Source organism: Marmota flaviventris, chromosome 7 (assembly GCF_047511675.1).
Source record: "Marmota flaviventris isolate mMarFla1 chromosome 7, mMarFla1.hap1, whole genome shotgun sequence".
Taxonomy (NCBI): Eukaryota; Metazoa; Chordata; class Mammalia; order Rodentia; family Sciuridae; genus Marmota; species Marmota flaviventris.
The window spans coordinates 144,865,259-144,883,388 of record NC_092504.1 but is presented as its reverse complement, the minus strand read 5'-3'; the positions used below and the strand labels follow the sequence as shown (position 1 = coordinate 144,883,388).

General features: G+C 55.8%; 1 protein-coding gene across 1 annotated transcript in view; it reads left to right on the top strand.

Annotated features, from left to right (window-relative positions):
- Synpo2 (synaptopodin 2) overlaps nucleotides 1–16,612 on the top strand; it is a 123,905-nt gene extending 107,293 nt beyond the window's left edge. Inside the window, exon 5 of the mRNA XM_027952335.2 lies at nucleotides 13,492–16,612. Coding sequence (XP_027808136.2) covers nucleotides 13,492–14,028 — 537 coding nt within the window. The 3' untranslated portion in view covers nucleotides 14,029–16,612. The remainder of the gene's footprint in view (nucleotides 1–13,491) is intronic.
- The last annotated feature ends 1,518 nt before the right edge of the window (nucleotides 16,613–18,130 follow it).

The window sequence follows — 18,130 nt, the reverse complement described above, 5'->3', positions numbered from 1 at the left end:
GGGAAGAGGGAGGGCAGCTCGAGTGCCCGCCTGATGCCAGGAAGTGGGCCGATCACTGCCCATAGGCTGCAGTGACGGAGACCCCAGCCCAGCCAGCCTCAGGGCTGAGTGCCTTTCAGGAAGGACTCTCTTGACCAGGGGTCTTACGGGACAGGCCGTCCTCAGCCCCGCCTCAGGGAGGCAGATGGGACTCCACCACACCAGGGCTGAGTGCCCTGCCCAGGAGTGGAGGGTATGACGGAGCCCCTGCTCAGCTTCTCCTGCAGCGAGGTGTCCCCCATGTCCTCTGCAGCTCGGGGCCAGATGGCTCATTCAGCAGTCACCAAGCTGCAGCAGTGTGCTCGGGGTGGGTGTGTGGCCTCCCTGCCCGTGAGTCCTGCAGAACTGGGACCCGCTGCCCGAGCCCACTCACCTGTGGAGCCTGTCTGCACAGGCCCAAGGTGTGGCCTTGTCCAGTCACTTTGGGAAAGGATTAGTCGCAAAGCCAGAGGTGAAGTACAAGTGAGTCTGTGTGAACCCCCGGATTCTCCCATTTTCTAATTTTGGGATGAACAGGGGGCTTCCTTAGCAGTGGTGAGTCAGCACTGAGCCTAGTCTGCTCCAAAACCACCCTGACCTGAGCCATTTCCACAGGGATCATCCCAGACAGAAGAATGCATTTCCATAGGGATCATCCCAGACAGGGGACCTCCAGTGTCCAGCATTTCGAGGCACACACTGCCCACAGTAGCCCCTGGGACCTGGGAACCGCCCTGGGCGTGCCAGGCAGCAGAGCCCCTGGGGTTCCTCACACTCTAGAGACTCCAGCCAGGGTGCACTGACACCCATGTTCTCCCAGGGGTTTTCTCGAGCTGGGTCTCATTGCTACTTTGAAAACACCTCCACAGGCACCGGTGACCTAGATCCCGAGTGTAGGTCCTGCCAGCACTGGCTCTAGGAGCCGGGAGGCCGCAGGTTAGTTGAGATGTGCTCACAGAGCATGGCTGCCTTCACGAGGAGCAGAGCCACCCGGTGGGAGACAGGGGCCTCTGAGCCCTCTGCGAGCCTTGGCCGCGTTAGAGCACCAGTGGCAGGAGGACTTTCAGATGGGAAAGCGCAAGTGGAGGAGAACCAGGGGCCATTCTGAGCAAGGAGGCTGAGGCTCACCACTCAGTGGTCCAGCCACAGCACCCTGACCACAAGGTACCCCACCTCTCGTGATGCAGTGGACGTGGGTCACAATGGAGGCAGTTGCTCACCAGAGGCAAACAGCAAGCAAGTCTCAGAGTTGACAATTATGTCACCTTCTAAACAAAAGTGATATGTCATTGAAAAAGCTCAGAGTTCCGCAGTTCCCAGGGACAGACACACATGAACAGGGCGCATCGTGGGGGAGAGCTGCAGTTTTCGTTTCCAAGGGCCTCTCTGCTGACCTCACAGTCCAGGAGGAGAAGCTCCGCATTTTCTGGTTTTCCTGAGTGGATATTCACTTCGACACCCACCGCCGCCAGCAGCCAGCACCAGGGCCAGCTAGCATATCCTCAGGGCCCGGCTAATTCGCACCAGGCAGAGTAGGGAAAGACAAAATCCTCGAAGTCTGATAACAATATTGAGAAAAGATGTTTCCACATTTATAAATTTAAAAACAGCTATGATTTGATTTGGGGGAATTGAAAGATAACCACTTCTTCCCTGAGCTGCTCACGACTGGGTGAGAGAAACTCGCACCTTCCCAGCACAGAGGCATTCCCAATGGTTAGGAGCAGGCTGTGGCCACACCAGGCCCCATCAGAGCCTGCACCCCAGCCAGACCTACACTCCAGCAACCCCTGCACCCAGCCATTTGTCCCCCAGCCACAACTGCCTCCAGCCAGGCCTGCATCCCAGACACCCCTGCACCCAGCCACACCTGCACCCAGCCACGCCTGCCCCCCAGCCAGGCCTGCATCCCAGACACCCCTGCACCCAGCCAGGCCTGCCCCCCAGCCAGGCCTGCATGCCAGCCACACCTGCCAGCCACACCTGCCCCCCAGCCACCCCTGCACCCAGCCAGGCCTGGACCCCAGACACCCCTGCACCCCAACCACACCTGCCAGCCACACCTGCAGCCAGCCACCCCTGCAGCCAGCCACCCCTGTACCCAGCCAGGCCTGCACCCCAGACACCCCTGCACCCCAGACACCCCTGCACCAAACCATACTTGTACCCCAGCAAAGCCTGTGCCCCAGATACCCCTGAACCCAGCCACCTCTGCACCCCAATGGCCCTTCTCCCCGCCAGTCCTTCTTCCAGCCGCTCCTGTGCCCTGGGCAGGCCTGCCTCCTGCTAATTGGGAGAGTGAAACAAACCACCCGGTGATTCAGCTCTGAGTGAAAGGTGCTGCAGGGCAAGTCCTCAGCCCCTGAGGTGTGGATGTCACCCTGCAGTGCCCCCACCAAAGAGCTGCTGTTCCCAAAGCTTCCGAGGAGGAAAATGGTGACTAAATTAGTTCTTTTGTGGTCTCTGTTAGCATGATCTCCAGGTGAAGGGACCTGCCACAACTAAGGGGCAGCGGAAGCAGTGCCTGTGGGCGCTTATGCCAGCATCAGGGCTCTGCTCTCGGGAGTGAGGCAGCTGGAAGCCCCACCCGGCTTCCCTGCGCCCTGGGATCCGCAGCAGTTGGCACACCCAGCTGCCCCATCCCTGCCTCCAGCTCCGCCCTAGGACAAAGGGTCAGCAACCTGGCCTGCGCAGAGTAACTGATCCCCTTGCCTGCGGAATACAGCCCGTCTCCAAAAATGGAAAGGGCGAAACCTCGGTCGGCCCAGAGCACCCCCCAGCCCCGCCCCAGGGCAAAAGGCGAGGACAGTTCTCAGAAGCCCAGTGACCGATGTGGTGAGGAACCTGACATTCCAGCTGCTTTTCAGGCCCAGGGGACTTTTGTGGCTTTTCTGATACTTCTAGAATCTTCTAGAATGCTTCTGAGTCAGAAGCAGAGGTCAGGGCTGATCTTGAGAAGAAAAATCAAACAGCTGAGTTCTGGAAGCTTTGTCTGAATCCAAAGTAACTTTGTTTCAAATACAATTAGATTGATACAGTTTAGTTTTTCTTTTGTGACCTTTAGTTACATTAAAAAACAACAACCAACGGTCCTCTCTGCGCAGGGCTTGCTTTCTTCTCTGAGGACGTCTTGGACTCCTGAGGCCATCCTCAAAGTGACTGCAGCGCTGATTTAAGGCTTCCGAGTGAGGTTTAGGGCTGGGGTCTGGCTTCTGGCTGTTTTTGACCACCCTGGGATCTGTTGAAGGTGGCACGACCCTGTGCTCTGTGCTCCCGTGCGCCAGATGGTGCGCATGGCAATTCTTCATGCCAGCCCCGTGGGAGTTGGCATCTGTTGAAACCTGTTATGAAACACCCACTGACCCATCCCAGCTCTTGGTGGGTGAGGGCGCCGAGCAGAGTCAGGCCGGGGTGTAGGAACTGCGGGCTTCGCGCTTCCGTGGCGGAGGGCTCCCTTTCCTGCGGCATGCTCCTGGCGGGCCAGCTGCCACCTTCAGTGTTTCCACCAGTTTTCATTCCCAGCAGGATGGTTGGGTCCCTGCAGGCCTCAGAAGCGCTAGCTGGATCTGTGACACACACCGGGTGGCCTGCTGCCCGCTCGGGTCTCTTGGTCCGCTTTGCCCTTTAAAGCCTGCCATTTTCCTGCTGGTGGGCAGGGACACCAGGCCTGTTAGTGCCTGTGCCCCTGTCTGGGTCCTATGTGGGTGCTGCAGGGAGGGCTGGCCTGGTGGTTCAGCGGCCAACGCCGCCCAGGAGGCCACAGCCAGTTCTCGAGCTGCAGGTGCTTCCTGGTGGCATTCCAAACTCGCTGTGTTTGAACATGGCCTGGGGATGTGATTTTAGCTGACCCTGGACCTCTGATCAGACGAGCGTGACTACCTCTGGGAAGAGTGCGGCACCCTCTTATCACCTGGATGCAGGACTGTCCCAAGTTCCATGTTTTTTTGCTTCTCTCTGGGAAAAGCCCTCCTACGCCTCCCGGCTCTGGGGACCTAGAGCCTGTTATCACTCATCAGAAATGTTCTTACTCTTAACTAACTTGGCAGTAATAAAACATCCTTATCATGGGATCTAGGCTAAAGGGAAATTTTGAAGCACTTTGAATGCTGATTAACTTTTAAAAACAAAAAAGCAAGTCTAACTATGAAATGACCACAAGTAAAAGAAAGTTCCCACACTTTGAACAACACAGGGAAATACCCAGCTCCTAGGAGGGCAGGGTGGGCCCCGCAGGGACAGGAGCCTCCTTTGGCAGCTCTGACCAGCACCTTGTTTTCAAACCTGCACCCAAAGCAAAGAAGATGGTGCTGTGTCCATAAATCCATCAATATGAGGCCCGTTTGACCTCTTAGCAGTGGCAGAGAAAAGACAAGAGAGGGCTGGGGTCTACAGGAGAGAGAGTGAGGGGAGCCCTGGTTACTGATCACTGGTCTACTGATGTCTTTAAAGGACTTACCTGCGTTTTCCTGAACAATTATGAAAGAGGCACGGTTAAGGATGAGGACCCAAATGCTCCGATACCTTAGGCTTATTTACAATAAATTTTGTGAATTATTTTACTTGTCAAAAAACAAACAAATTAAGGACAAAACTGGGGAAGCGGCCATGAATGGGGGAGCTGTACCCACTGTTGGAGCGTCTGTTGATTCTTCGGAGGCTCAAGCCAGCCTGGGAGGGGCGTGAGTGACTCTGGGGGGGGTCCCCAGGAGGATCTTTGTTCTCTGCATTTCTAAGGCCCTGGTGTTTTGTGGCCTCCGCAAGTTTTCACTTGAGGCTAAAACTGCAGGTCAGGAGGTCCAGAGGGTTGATGTGGGTGTGGTATTTGCAGCTAATTCACAAGGTTTCTATAAATTGGTTGACACATTTGAATGTTGGGACTGAAGGTAACTAACCTGATTAGCACTTGGAGTAGTCAGCAACACCCGACATCCTGTCGCCGGAGGCGGACTTAGGGGCGCATGGAGCTGTGTGGTGGGTGTGTGGCCACAGAGTGATTACCTGGCTGGTAATCACACCTGGCAGTTCTGTGAGACTCCCGGGAAGCTGTGCCAACGGACAACAGCTGTAGTGACAGCTAGTGCCAGGCCAAAATCAAATATTTGTTCTCTAATTTTTAAAATTAAACAAGCAGACAAGGATTCTTCATCCCCTTGTGCATTAATAACAGGCTGTAAGTACAGCTGAGGTTAGTGTTTCCAAGTAAAGGAAAAACTTCTGATTTTGAAGAGATGGACCTTGGACGCTTCTGATGAAAGATATTTCTAAATTTCCCATTTGTATTTGAAAAGCACAAGCTCATGATTGTCATTGTATATGACCTTTGATCCAATGCAGCTGCCCAGGGTCATAACAGCTCTGTTGGAAATCCCATGTTTTGTGGCACTTTGCAACTCTGAAACCAAATGATGTACACAAAATCATATTATTACTATCAGATTCCTGCAAACAAGAAAGGTACCACTAAACGACACTTGCCACCACAGCAGGGACGTGGCGAGTGGGCCAGGCGCTCATCGCGGCCGCCCTCCCCTCTGCTGAGTAGCCCGTGGCTGAAGCCTCGCTTGAAGGAGTTGGATTATCACACCAACTTGAACCTTCGCTCTAGGGCCGTGTTTTGAACGAAGGCCACACACACATCACGTGGCAGCGGATCTCAGGTTTCCCCAGGGCCCAGCCTGTGAATGGAAGGATGTGTTTAACCTGGGAAGGCCACAGGCAGGAACCAAGGACAAAGATGGAGGGCGTGGGGCTCCCTGGGCTGCAGGCCCCACCTGGAGACCACAGCACACATGACCGGTTCCCACGGCGGTCTCACCCTGAGCACTGCGGCTGCTCTGGGCGTCGAACGGACCTGGGTGTTGGGTGGATGCGTGCGTTTCTTAGACTGCTGCTGCTGGCGCTCTGACCTGGAGCTTCCTCTGCTGTGCCAGGGTTTGCGTGGGGCCATCAGCTCGCTTGCAAACACAGGTGCCTGATCCACAAGCCAGGGTCTCCCTCATCCTCACGGCCCTTCCAGGGTGGTGAAGCACGTTCAGCTGCGAGGGAGGAGAGAGCATGGGCTGTGGGCTTTGTCTGGGAAAGGGGGGCGTTCAGATCAGTGGACGCTGCAGCTGTGGTCGTGTGGTCAATGTGTTCTGAGCGGGTCTTGAGTGCCCCCGTGAGGAACAGGCATGTCCTGCTGCAGCCTCCAAGGTCTCCGTTCCTGAGTACCCAGGCCCGCCAGTCTCGGGGAGTCCCTCTCCAAAGCCTCCCCCAGGCACAGCTGCAGCAGGCGGCAGCCCAGCACCCTTAGCTGAATGTGGAAGTCAGTCTTCACCGTGGGAAGGGTGAAACCTCAATCTTTGGCACCCACTCCCCATCTTCTCTGTGGTGGGCCATACCAATCATCTTTAAATCTTCTGAGACTTAACAGTAAAGATGAAATTGAAATTTCAATTTAAAATTTAAATTTTAACTTATTTAAATTAAAATGTATTTAAATAAATAAATTTAGATTTCAAAATTGTGCTTTATTTCAATTTTGAAACACAAAATTGCATTTCAAAATTGTATTTTGAAATGTATTTTAAAATTTTATTTTCGTGTTCAAACCAATAAGCAGACTTCCATAAAAATAGGCTTAAGTGAGGCCTTCTCCCCCAAAATAAATAAATAGCAGCTTCAGCTATTTAAACAGAACACAGTCTGAGTCAATGGAAGTATTTTTACAGGTTATAATTTGTAGAGTGACATGCTTCTCTTTTGGAATAAATGAGATAAAAATGGCTGCTCCAGTAGTTTCTCCACCAGCAGATTCAGTTGGATTGTGCGACCTCTGGCTTCAGTCCGCCCACTTCCCCAGGCAGACGGGTCATGCTGGCTGTGGGCCCTGTCTGTCTGTCACCTGACTGCCCAGCATTCTTTCCTCATTGGCAAGAGGAGGCTGGGGTTGCGGAGAGGCTGAGCTAGGTGACAGTGGAGATGACAGCGGAGGTGACAGGCAGAGAGTGCTCGGAGCTGCCCTGGAACGGAGCAGTTCACTGTGAGGGAAAGGGGGTGCTCCTCAGAAGGCTCCCAGCACAGACCTTCCTGACCTCAGACCGGGTGTGGCCAGTCCAGTCCTTTTAGGACAAAAGGCTAAAATCATCAAGAAGCAGGTCAGCCCCAGCCCTGGAGGGTGCTGCCCAGCCTGCAGGGCTGATGCCACTTCAAAGGCCACGCTCTGTCCTATTTTTATCGTGGCAGCACCACCCCGCCTTCGCAGCTGCCTCTTGAACAAAAGGTTCTGCCAGGCCTCTGACACCTCTGGGCCCCGCGGTGCCTTTGCCCGGCAGCCAACCCTGCGTTTGTGCTGTGTGGCGTGATCTGTAAGCACAGCCTCTCCTCCACCCCAAACCTTGAGCTGGAGCCAATATCACTCCCGTTTCACAGCCACGGGCAGTGAGGCTGGGAGAGGCTGAACCCAATGCGTAAGCAGAAGCAGAGACACGCGCCCAGTCGGGACGTCCAGGGTCACCGCCTGGTAGCACACGCTGCAGGCCGTTAACCCCAGCCCATCTCTTGAGGGTTCTCCTTCCAATGTGAAATAGAGCTGCAAGTCCACTGTGGCCAGGTGACCAATCAGGGCAGAGCTAGGCTGAGACAGGGTCTGACTTGCATTCCTGCAACTATTTAAAACAAGTGGTCACTTGGCCACTTCTCTACTCCCAAACAGGGCTTGTTAGTCCTGATTCTCTGCCCTGCTTTTGGCAGGCAGAATAACCTGTACTTGTGCCTGGAGAAATGGGCTCTGTCCTCCACTATCTAGGTAAGAGAGCCACGTGGAGTTTCCAGAACTCCCCTTGGTGGAAGCTAATGGGATCTACTAGGAGGGTGGGTTCCAGGGAGGTGAGGGAGGGGCTCCTACCTGACCCTTGGTCCCACCTGGCCTTACTCAAGGGGAATGTTGGTCCTGCACTCAGAGGCCTCTTTGTAACGGGGCTCCACATCTCCAGGTAGAAATTTCCCCCAGGCCCTGGACGGCCTCTGCTGCCAGGAGCCTGTGGCCACAGCCACCTGAGGAGCTTGAGTGCCCAAGGAGCAGTGAGGTCCCCTCCAGCACCTGCCGTCAGCCACGACCCCAAGCCATGTGGGCCCTCTCTTGCTCCAGCCTAGCGCTGTCAGCCTCCACTGGCTTCCTCTTCTCAGGTCTAGGTTTTAAATCTCATGATCGTTGTCTTTCAGACTTTCTTTTGGATTCTTGCAGAGTTCTCTGAGACTTCACTTGTGGAATAGAACCAAGTTGAAACTCTTAAACTTCCATTTATTGAATCATTTATTTGCATGTTAAAATCTTCTGTTTAGAAAAACTGACTGACCTGTGTGTCTTGCTGAATGGGACTTGGGGTGCATGTGGGCAGGCACAGAGGGAGGGAGGCTGCTTCTGCACCCAGTGCACGTCTTGCCAGCTGACCGGAGGTTTCAGTGAGGACACTGCCTCTTCTGCTTGTGGCGGTGCAGGACAGACAGGGCAGCCTGGCGTCTGAGTAGGGGCCCAGGGAAACGGGGCAGGAATCACGCTGGCCTCTGGGGCCTTGTGTTCCCCACAAGGAATAGACAGTCCTGAGGCCTGAGTGTGCCAGTGTATCAGGGACAGCCAGGGACAGCAGTGAGCAGCGAGGTGGGGCTGCAGCATGTTCAAGGTCTTGTACAGGTTAGTGGAAGGACCGTGGTTTTCTCGTCTTTGAAATGAGAAGCCAGTGAGGGTTTTGATCAGAGAGCTGAGTGACAGAGTCTGGCAGGTTTTAAAGGACAGTTTGGGGTGGCATGTTGAGAGTGAACCAGGGAACCAGGCAGGACTAGAGAGACCAAGTGGGACTGAAGTGGCAATCAGGCCGCACCATCTGGGGGCTTCTCCAGGGTAGTGCCCTGCAGGTCAAGAGCTGGTCAGACACTGGGGACCTGGTGGACTCATGAGTGGGGCCATGTGGGCAGGTCGGGTGTGGGCATGAGGAGACAGGAGTTAGTGTTGGCTCCCGGAGTGTGGCCTCCGGTGGACATGGAGGTCTGCTGCTTCCTGAGCGCTGTGTCCACTGGTGCTCCCCCCTGCTCTTCAGAAATCCTAGCCAGTGCCTCCTGAGGCAGAGCACAGGCCTGCTCCTGCTTCTCCAAGCCTCGGGAAACCTACTCATGCTGAAGCCACGTCCAGGACCAGTTCTATGATGGCCAGGCGCACCTCAGAGAGGGGGGAGCCACGGCAGCTGGACCGCGTGCCGCGGGAGACCTGGAGACCTTTTCTCTTGTGTAAGCAGGACTTCGGCCAAGAGAGTGCTTTACCTTTCAGGTTATGATACAAACTGTTTGAACCTCAAAACATAAGTCCTATTAGGTTTCTTTGTGTTTTAGGGCTATTTATACGGCTCTAGAATTCACTCTTGGTCCTAAGGAAAACCTCAGGAGGCTGCCCTTGGAGGTCAGGTGTTCCCTGAGGTCAGATGGCTCTCAGGTGGCCTCAGGAGGCACGTAGCTAAGGCGCACTGGAGGGTGTGGATGAGGCCGCCTTGGGCTGCAAGGGAGGATGGCATCAGCTGAAAGGGGCCCTCAGCCCCAGGGGCCCCTCTGCTGCGCACGGACCCCACGTTCGCCCTGAGCGACTAAATGTGACTCTCTGTGTTCCCATGCACTGGCCGCTTACTTGCTGTAACAAGTGCCAGGAAGTCAGCATTAATCAACTCAAACTTAACCACACGTAAATGACCTCGTTCTGTCTAGTCTGCGCAGATCCTGATCCTCTCTCACCAGTGGTCGACCCGGCAACTTGGGCTCTCGCTGCAGACACGGTGCAGGGTCAGATGGCGGGCCCCTCAGCCCACACCCTCGGCTTCCGCTCATGACCCGCTGTGCAGCAGGCCTCCTGTCCACCCACTCCAATTAAGGCTCAGGCTGGAAGACATGTGCGTGTGGGCCCCTGGGGAGAGTCGGAAGCATCAGGAGTCCGTGTGTCCGTGGAATCTTGTGTTACTATGCGTCACCATAGACCAGCGAGAGACCAGCAGGCGCCATCCTGGGCTGATGCTCAGAGAACCTGGGCAAGCTCTGTGCAGCATTAGCTGCGTCATCTGCCGCGAGACTCGGCCACAGTGTGGGTGACACCTTGCCTCACGTCACGGGTTGGTTCTGGAGTTGACACTTGTGTTCCAACATCCTCTCCCAGAGATCAGGACCCCGATCTGCGCTGGCCTTCCTGGTCGGCTGGAGGAGACGGGGACTCAGTCTTCTCTCCCAGGTCGAAGAGTGAAAGGTGGCAGCCAAGAGCCTCCTCCAGACACCTCCAGTGGCAGGGAGCTGGCAGCCAGGGGAGAGCGCTGCAGGGGTGGGAGGGGACGTGCCCAGGGACACAGGTGCAGTCCTGAGGGCAGCCCACGACCTGGGAACAGGCAGGCCTGTCCTCTGGGGCAGGGCTAGTGGGGCGTGGGGCTGTGTTCTGCGGGAAGAGGGGCGTGATGAGACACATTCCTTGGAATTTATTCATGGAAACACATTCCATTCCACTTTTAGCCTACATTTCATTTTCTAAAAAAGCAGAGTTTTTTATCTTCTGAAAAGGATATGTATGCAGATATAACAGGGCACTGAAGTAGACGTTCCACTCAGGAAACCCGGGGTTGGAGTTTCCTGTACCTGCAGTGAAACTCCAGGTTGAGGTGCAGACGATACAAAGAAGGAGGAGGCAGACGCCCTCCAAGACTCTGGAGCCCCTGGCCAGGTCCAGGTAGCCAAGGGCACAGGCATGGCAAGGAGGGCCGGCATCCCAAGGAGGAAAGCGAGGTGCCAGGGAGCATGTGTGGGTGCAGTCCAGCCCCCAGCCCTTCACCTCAAGCCACGTGGAGGGAGAACTTGCCTGGGTGCCTGCCGGAGGACGGGTGGGAGGTCAGAGAGGACTGGGTCTGAGACCTCTCAGGAAATCCGGGGGGCAAGGAGGCCGACGAACCATTTTGGCAAAAAAGCTGGAAGTCTGCTGCCATACTCCCTGGGACCACAGCGGGAGGGCAGGGAGCTGGACGGAAACCTCCCTCAGAGCGAGGCCCCTTTGGGTGACCTCAGGTAGCTGTGGCGCTGTTCCTACATGTGAGCAGAATGTCACAGGACTGGCCCAGGCTTCGTTCCGTGCAGTGGAAAAGCTCTCGCTGTGTAAGAGGTGCAGGAGACCAGAGGGGAGAGGCCCCTGAGGACCTGCCCTGGGAAAGCCAGTTGGACCTGGTCACAGGGAGCGCTTGAATTCTGTGACAACAGGGGCCCACGGGGCAGTGTCAATGAGTGAGGTGCTGGGACTCCGCCATCACCCTCAGACGTCCAAACCAGAACAGAAGGCGCGCCCGAGGTCCCCAGGTCCCTCGCCATGGCTGATCGGGTCTAGCACAGGGCTCGGGTTGGCCAGCCCAGCAGAGAGCAGCCCGGCCCGGGGAGAGAAGGCCTTGGCCTCAAGGAACAAGATGCAAAAATGGCTCTGGGGAAACAGGTTGAAATGAGGGGCCTGGTGCAGGTGAGACGAGAGGCACAAACAGAAACCAGTCTATACTAAAAAAAAAAATGCTTATTGATCCCCAGCTCGTCTCCAGCCTAAGGAGTTAGCAGCCTGGCCCCCGATCGCTAGTCCCGGGTGTGCCAGCGTGTCTGAGGAACTGTGGGAGCAGCTCCTTCTGCCCAGGGAGCCAGCAGCTCCCCTGTCCTCCTGGTCGAGCTGCTGCTTTGCATGTCCCCACCTGAGGTCCGTGCTGTAGGTCTCGGTGCTTTCTAAAGGTCTCTGCAGAAGCCCCATTGCTCTCGCACTCTCTCGCCTCGATGCTCCCCGGTCCTGCGCCGGCTTTGCCCTGGTGGGTGTGCACACCTTAGCCGAAGAGTCTGCCCTGCCCCTGGGACTCACTTGCCAGCGATGCACTTCTGGTTTCCTCCGAGCAGGGGGGAGAAAGAATAGGCCCCGCTGTCCACCACGTGTCTGGGTTGCTGCTGCACACAGATACACTGCTCAGTGCCCCGGGTGGACGACGCTCAGCCAGGGTCGACCGTCACCCGTGTCTATTCAGAGCCTCTGCTGCTTTCTGCAGCCTGGGGTCCTTGTGTCTATTGATGCCCTAACCACCTACTGTCCTTGAGACCTGACCTGCAGGCCCTGGCAGGTGGCCTCTGGCCAGAGACCCCAGCATCAGACCCCAGGGACAGACGATGTCACCCCCTCTTCCCGCACAGCTGTGGGTGGCAGCGACACTCGTCCTTGTGGCCCCGGAGCTTTGTCTCTCAGTTTAGAAAAGTCCCTGTTTGGGGGTCAAGATGGAAAACAGTCTTTCCTGAGCGGCCTTCCGGACTTGTCACAGGGAGCCCAGCGGCCCTATGGTGTCTTCTACAGGGTGGGGACCTGCCCGCCGACCCTGAGCTCTGGAAGAGTCTCTGAAGAGTTTGGCATCCACAGAGTTTCTATTAAATAAGTCTATGATGCCAACAATAAAGAATAAGGAATATAGACCAAGCCCTTAAAAGTCACCCGACCACCTGTGAAGAGGATTTGGGACAAGTTCTGGATTAAGACACGAAGGTCAAAGGAAACAAGTTTCTGATAGGACTCGACCACTAAGGAAGGTTTTAAGGACTCTAGAGAGAGAACACGTGTCACTTTGACCCAAGGTTTCTGAAAGCTGAACCCACTGCCAGCAGGGCCTTTGGTGCAGGGGACGTGGGCTTGCTGCAGGGAGTCTCCTGTGGCCAAGCTGTGAGACAGTCCTGTGGCAGCCAGCAGGCAGGGCCCTAGGAACGCAGCAGGAGAGGCAGGCACCCGGGGCTGAGTGCACTCCCCTTGAGCACTGGCAGGACATCAGCGAGCAGGGACTGGGGCCAGGACTCACTCTCTAGGATGTAGGGTTGGGGTGCCCGGAAGGAAGGGAGGGTCAGAGGAGCCAGCAGAGCAGCTCTCTGCAGGGAAATGAGGACCAGGTGACCCTCCCCCAGGACAGCATGGGGGTGGGAGGGCCGGCCCTGGGGCACCAGCACGCCCACTCTGCAGGGGAGCTCTTGCTTATATTTTCCCTGCTCAGCGACCACCGTGGGGCAACAGGTTCAAAGTTACCAGGAAAAAGAGTGAAAGGCCTGGTGGCTTACGGCCCACTTGCAGGGTTTCCAACATGTTTGTTTATTTTGTACCAGGAGAACAGGCATGGAATGTGGACATGGACACGTGGAGGGGGCCGAGGGGGCCCTGCCACAGGGCTGGGCCCGGGAAAGACCCAACTGTGGGATCAGAGAGGGAGGGCAGGCCCCGGGCCACAAGAGCACGTGCAGGCCACGTGGCACACAGAGTTCAAAGGGCAGGCAGCTGAGACTGCCTGACCCAGGATGGACACTGCCTATAGGGCCGGCTGGCTGGCAGGGCTTGGTGGTGGTGCTGGGTGCTCTGGAACCGTGGTCGGTGGAAACTGAAACACACGAGGCTATTAACACTGTAATTAATGCTGTCCTTGCTCCTAGGCCAGTGGGCGCGCCCTTTCTCTCCCGGGAAGACCGGCCCCACCTGCCCTGTCCACAGCACCTCCTTGGCCACAGCAGTCTGCCTTCAGTTACCCTTGCAAGCCACCCAACGGGCTGCAGAGAGCAGGCAGGAGACCAACACCTTGGGAAGCCGCGGCCCAGTCTCCTCTGGGGCTAGTCGATGATGCCTTCGGGCCCAGGAACATCCAGGAGTCCGTGGTGGCCCACGTGGTCTCAGCAGCCAGGAGGAAGGTGCTTCCTGGGTCCCCAGAGGGCTGGAGAGAGAGGCTGCCGCACACCCAGCCAGCTCACATGGTTGCGTCTGGGAGACAGGAGCACCCGGTTGCCGCCCTCGCCAGTAGCAGCATGTCCACCAGCTCCTGGTATGGCCCTCAGTCGCCATATGCATGTCGTGGGCAGGCATCCAGGGATGACTTCGAGATACAGTCCCTGGAGACCAGGTCTGACTACTGCCTACCAGCAGCCGGCTGCAACTACAACCCGCAGCCGCGGGCATGGAGACGGCAGTGGAAGTAGAGGACCCACAGCGGCAGCCATCACCCTGTGGCAGGCACGTGGGCGCCTCTGCTGTCCTGCAGGGTGGGCTCTCTCCCAACCCCATTGGATCCTGTGGCCTTTCCTGAGCTGGTGCCTGACTGCGTACTCACAGTGTGTCTCACTTCACTGCCGGCACATGGAGCATGTCGTGGAAGAAAAAGTAGATTTTGCACTGATGTTCTGGGACTCACATGTCACTCAAAATCTTAATTCTGTTGACAAGGGGCAGTCTCTGCACACCACCTGCCCAGAGAAGGGGCAATAAGGGCTGTCCTCCAAGTGCCTTAGTCCAGGAAGAAACTGGCAACACGTGTGCTAATCACTAGCTGCAGTAGAAGAGGCACTTGGGGGGATCTTACAAAAAGATGCAAATGAGCAAGGATTGCATACTAGAGGATCTCCTTGGTATCCTCGATATGTCCCTAGTCTTTCTCTGAAACATTTTTAAGTCTAACAAAATTCACACTTTATAGAAGACTGACACATAAGAGTTCGCAGAGGCACATAAGAACAAGACTTTGCACGTTTCAGGTGAGCTTTTGAAGTGAAGGGTGTAACGGGTGGAAAACAGAAGGACTTGGAGGTAGACTGGTCCTCACCTGTTTGAACCTGGAAACCGGACACAGGAATGGACCCCTGGTTCAGTTGTCCTCAAGGGTCAGATGGGAGGGCTATGGTCTGCTCTGAGGTCCCCACTGGCTCTGATGCCAGAGAGTCTCCCCCAGCAGAGCACCTGTGATGCATGGCTGGGTTCAGGAGCAGGATGGGCAGGAAGGCAATCGAGGTCACTGAGGGGTCCTCCGGGTCCCAGCAGGAATCTCCAGCGGTGGGTTTGTGTCACGTGTGAGGTGGAAGGAGGGCTAATGTGCAGAAGGAAACCGTGAGTGGGCACCAGGATGTGCAGAGGAACGTGCTGACGTGCAGCAGAGGGGACAGCTACTGGGTGACAGAGAATGGGCTATGGAAGGCACAGAGCGGTGCTTCTCTGGGAAATGGCCACTGGACGTTCAGAGGCAGTGAGAGAGCTGCGGCCAGAGCCTCGTTAGCACACAGGGTGTGGACCCCGTGCTTCTCCTCATGGCCATGAGCACCAGGTGTCCCCCACGGTGAGGTCCAGCCCTCTATGGCCTTAGCAAGTGTCCAGTCACTGAAAGTCTGGAACTTTGAGGGTTCACACCTGTGGCGAGCTTGCTTGTGGTACTTTCAATGCCCGAGCCCTCTGCCTGCTGGCTTCTTGTCACGTGAAAGTATGTTCCACAGACAGGAGCTGACTAAAAGTGCCAGGGCACAAATGATCCCCACCTGGAAGCAGGAAGAGAAGTTGAGGAATCAGCAGGCTCCATCATGGGTGAGAGTAGCCAGAGGCTGCTCTGTCCAGTTAGGCAGAACAAAAACGATGCAAACTTTCCAAAGTTGTATTGTTAAATTATCTTAAATGGATAAAGAGCTGATTCTCTCAAAGTATAAGACATAATTATTGGCTCCAAAGAGTTTTTACAGAATCCTAAAAAGCAATGTCTGGTGTATGTGTTAGTATGTTGGCGAGTTCTCTAGAACACGTGATGCTCACTTGGTTTGAAATTTGTTATGGTGGATGAATCTCCTGGCATAGACAGTCTTAGGAGGTGAGGGACTTACCTCACTTGCTAGGTCAGGTTCTGTTTGTCCGCTTCTTCCAGAAGTGCTCATGTTATGTCCACTAGGTGCACACATGATGCTCACTGCTAGACTCGCTGCAGGGTGAGGGAGGCACAGGCCCCACACAGACCTGCCGAGGTGCACGTCACCTGGCAGACAGAGGCAGGGGTCACGCAGGTCTCTCTGGCGTCCCGTGGTCTGTCAACAGTCGGAGCTTCGAGAGGCCACTCTGCGGGACCACTGTCTCCGTCTCACAGAAGCTCCCGGGACTGAGAAGCAGGACTGAAGCTACGCCTGCCCCACCGAGGTCCGATTCTCCCGGCACAGATTAGGTCATTGTTTCTCACAAAACTGGACACAGACCGCGGTGGGCTCCCTGCAAGCAGCCATCACGGGGGAGAGGCGTGTTCTGTGCACCTGCATACCTTCTTGGGACATCGCGACGTCATCCCAGGGCCACTCGTCCAGCACTGGCTCGACCCTGTGTCTGAGCGTGAGTCCCCGTGTGTGTGCAGCATCTGGCACGATGGTTTAGATCTGCCGACAACTCAGAGTTGGTACCTGCATGGCTGGCCTCCTGCCGTCCACCTCAGATGGGTCTCGTGCTCGGCCACAACCCATGAGAGGGAAGAGTCGCCATGTCAGGACTGACAGGTGCTCACAGCCTGAGCTTCAGACAGACGCGCATCACGTGGGCTTAGTTATGATGAGCAGAATGGTAGGGACGTTGCTTTTTTAAGAAAAAGTAGATTTCCACACTAGATTTCTATTCAAAGTAGAAGTAATGACACTATTCACACTTTTCTATTAAAAATTAAAGATGTGTTGTTCTGCTAGTAAGAGTGTTCACCCCAAAATGCTGTATCTAAAAGAAGCACACTGAAAATCAAAGTCAGCAATAAACACAACTTGAAAATGAAGACAAGGGGTCTCCTCTTTCCTCACAGAACCACTTGAGTCACTGTTTACTCCAGCGTTTACGCCCAGCTGTGGCCCATTTCTGAGGCTCCTGCTGCACCCCCACCTCTGGACTGGGCAGCTGAGGAGTGCTGCATCCTGCAGTGTGAGGAGCCTTTATGCAGACAGGGCCACAGGCAAGGACACTGCAGTGTCCTGCAGGGGAGACAGGAGCCTTTCCAGGCAGGCGGCATGGGGCCAGTGGGGGTCACCAGAGGCAGCCTGGGGGAGGTGGGTCCCGCTGAGCAGCCCAGCAGGCTCAGGCTGCAGACAGCCAGAGTGGTGGACTGCTTTGGGGGTGGAGGCTAATGAGAGATCTGGCTGGACATTCAGGTGGGGAGGTGCAGGAGCCCCCTGCAGCTGGACGGAGCACAGAGTCCTCGTCACTGTCACACTGAAAGCTCCTTTACAAACTCACCTGCAAAGGTCCTCAGTGCCGTGTGCCAGATGGGGAGGTTGGTCCCCACACACTTGGATGCTACTCTTGACTGAGTCCTTGCTGACCAGCATCCTGCAGCAGTTCTGGACCTGGCCCCTGCAGAGCCCTGACTGCTGGGCACCCATAGCCAAACCAGCCCCCAGGTCCTTTTGGCGTTTGCCCGCTGGGCTGGCTCAGCTGACCTCAGTCAAACTGAAGCCCTGATTCAAGTGAACTCTTTAAACTTTGGCTCTTTCTACGCGACATGAAAACCATCTGCTGGAATGTGGGCTCCCTGGTCAGTCCCTGACCTGCTGCAAGATTTTAAGGCCTTTTAATTTAATTTATTTTTTTGGTAAATCTAAGTAAAATGGCTATTTTCAGCATTCTGATAAAAAAATATTTTTAAAGGGCCAGCATTTGAAAAGAAACTTCAAGAAGTTATAAAGATTTAAATGGCTTAAGCGATCCTAGCAGGGCTGGGTGCCTTCTCGGTCGGAGCTTGCCCAGGTGCATGAGGCTGTTCCCACCCCAGCACTGTAGACAGAGGGGCGGAGCGCAGCAGAGATGGACCACTTCAGGATGCTCATGCCTCTCTGGGAGACCCTCAGCGCCGAGTGGACCGTGAACTTCCCAATATGGTGAGAGGTGGGCAGCATCAGCTCCTGATGGAGCTCAGCTAGGAGGCAAGGAGGCTGGGGTCCCTGGCCAAGCTCCCCAGGAGATGGCCATGAGGCCAGCCAGCTGCCCTCACTAACAGGAGCAGTTCTCCACGTGGCCCCGGGAAGCCCTGGGTCTGGGTGTCCTCCCACGGCAGAGCAGAGCTGCCCACAGGCAGCTCGTGGTTTGCAGCATGTAACTCACCACTGGGTGTCTCCAGTCCCTTCTAGAGGCTGGGTCATCCACGCAGGCCCTGGGGAGGGATGCCCAGCCGTCTTCTCTGGGGGCCTGACTACAGGGATGGGCCCCGCAGTGCCTTCTTCCTCCTGGACACTGCTGCCACTTTATCAGCCTCCAGCAAGCTCTGCCCCTAGGGGAAGCGCCTCCCTCTCCTCCAAGCATCAGCCT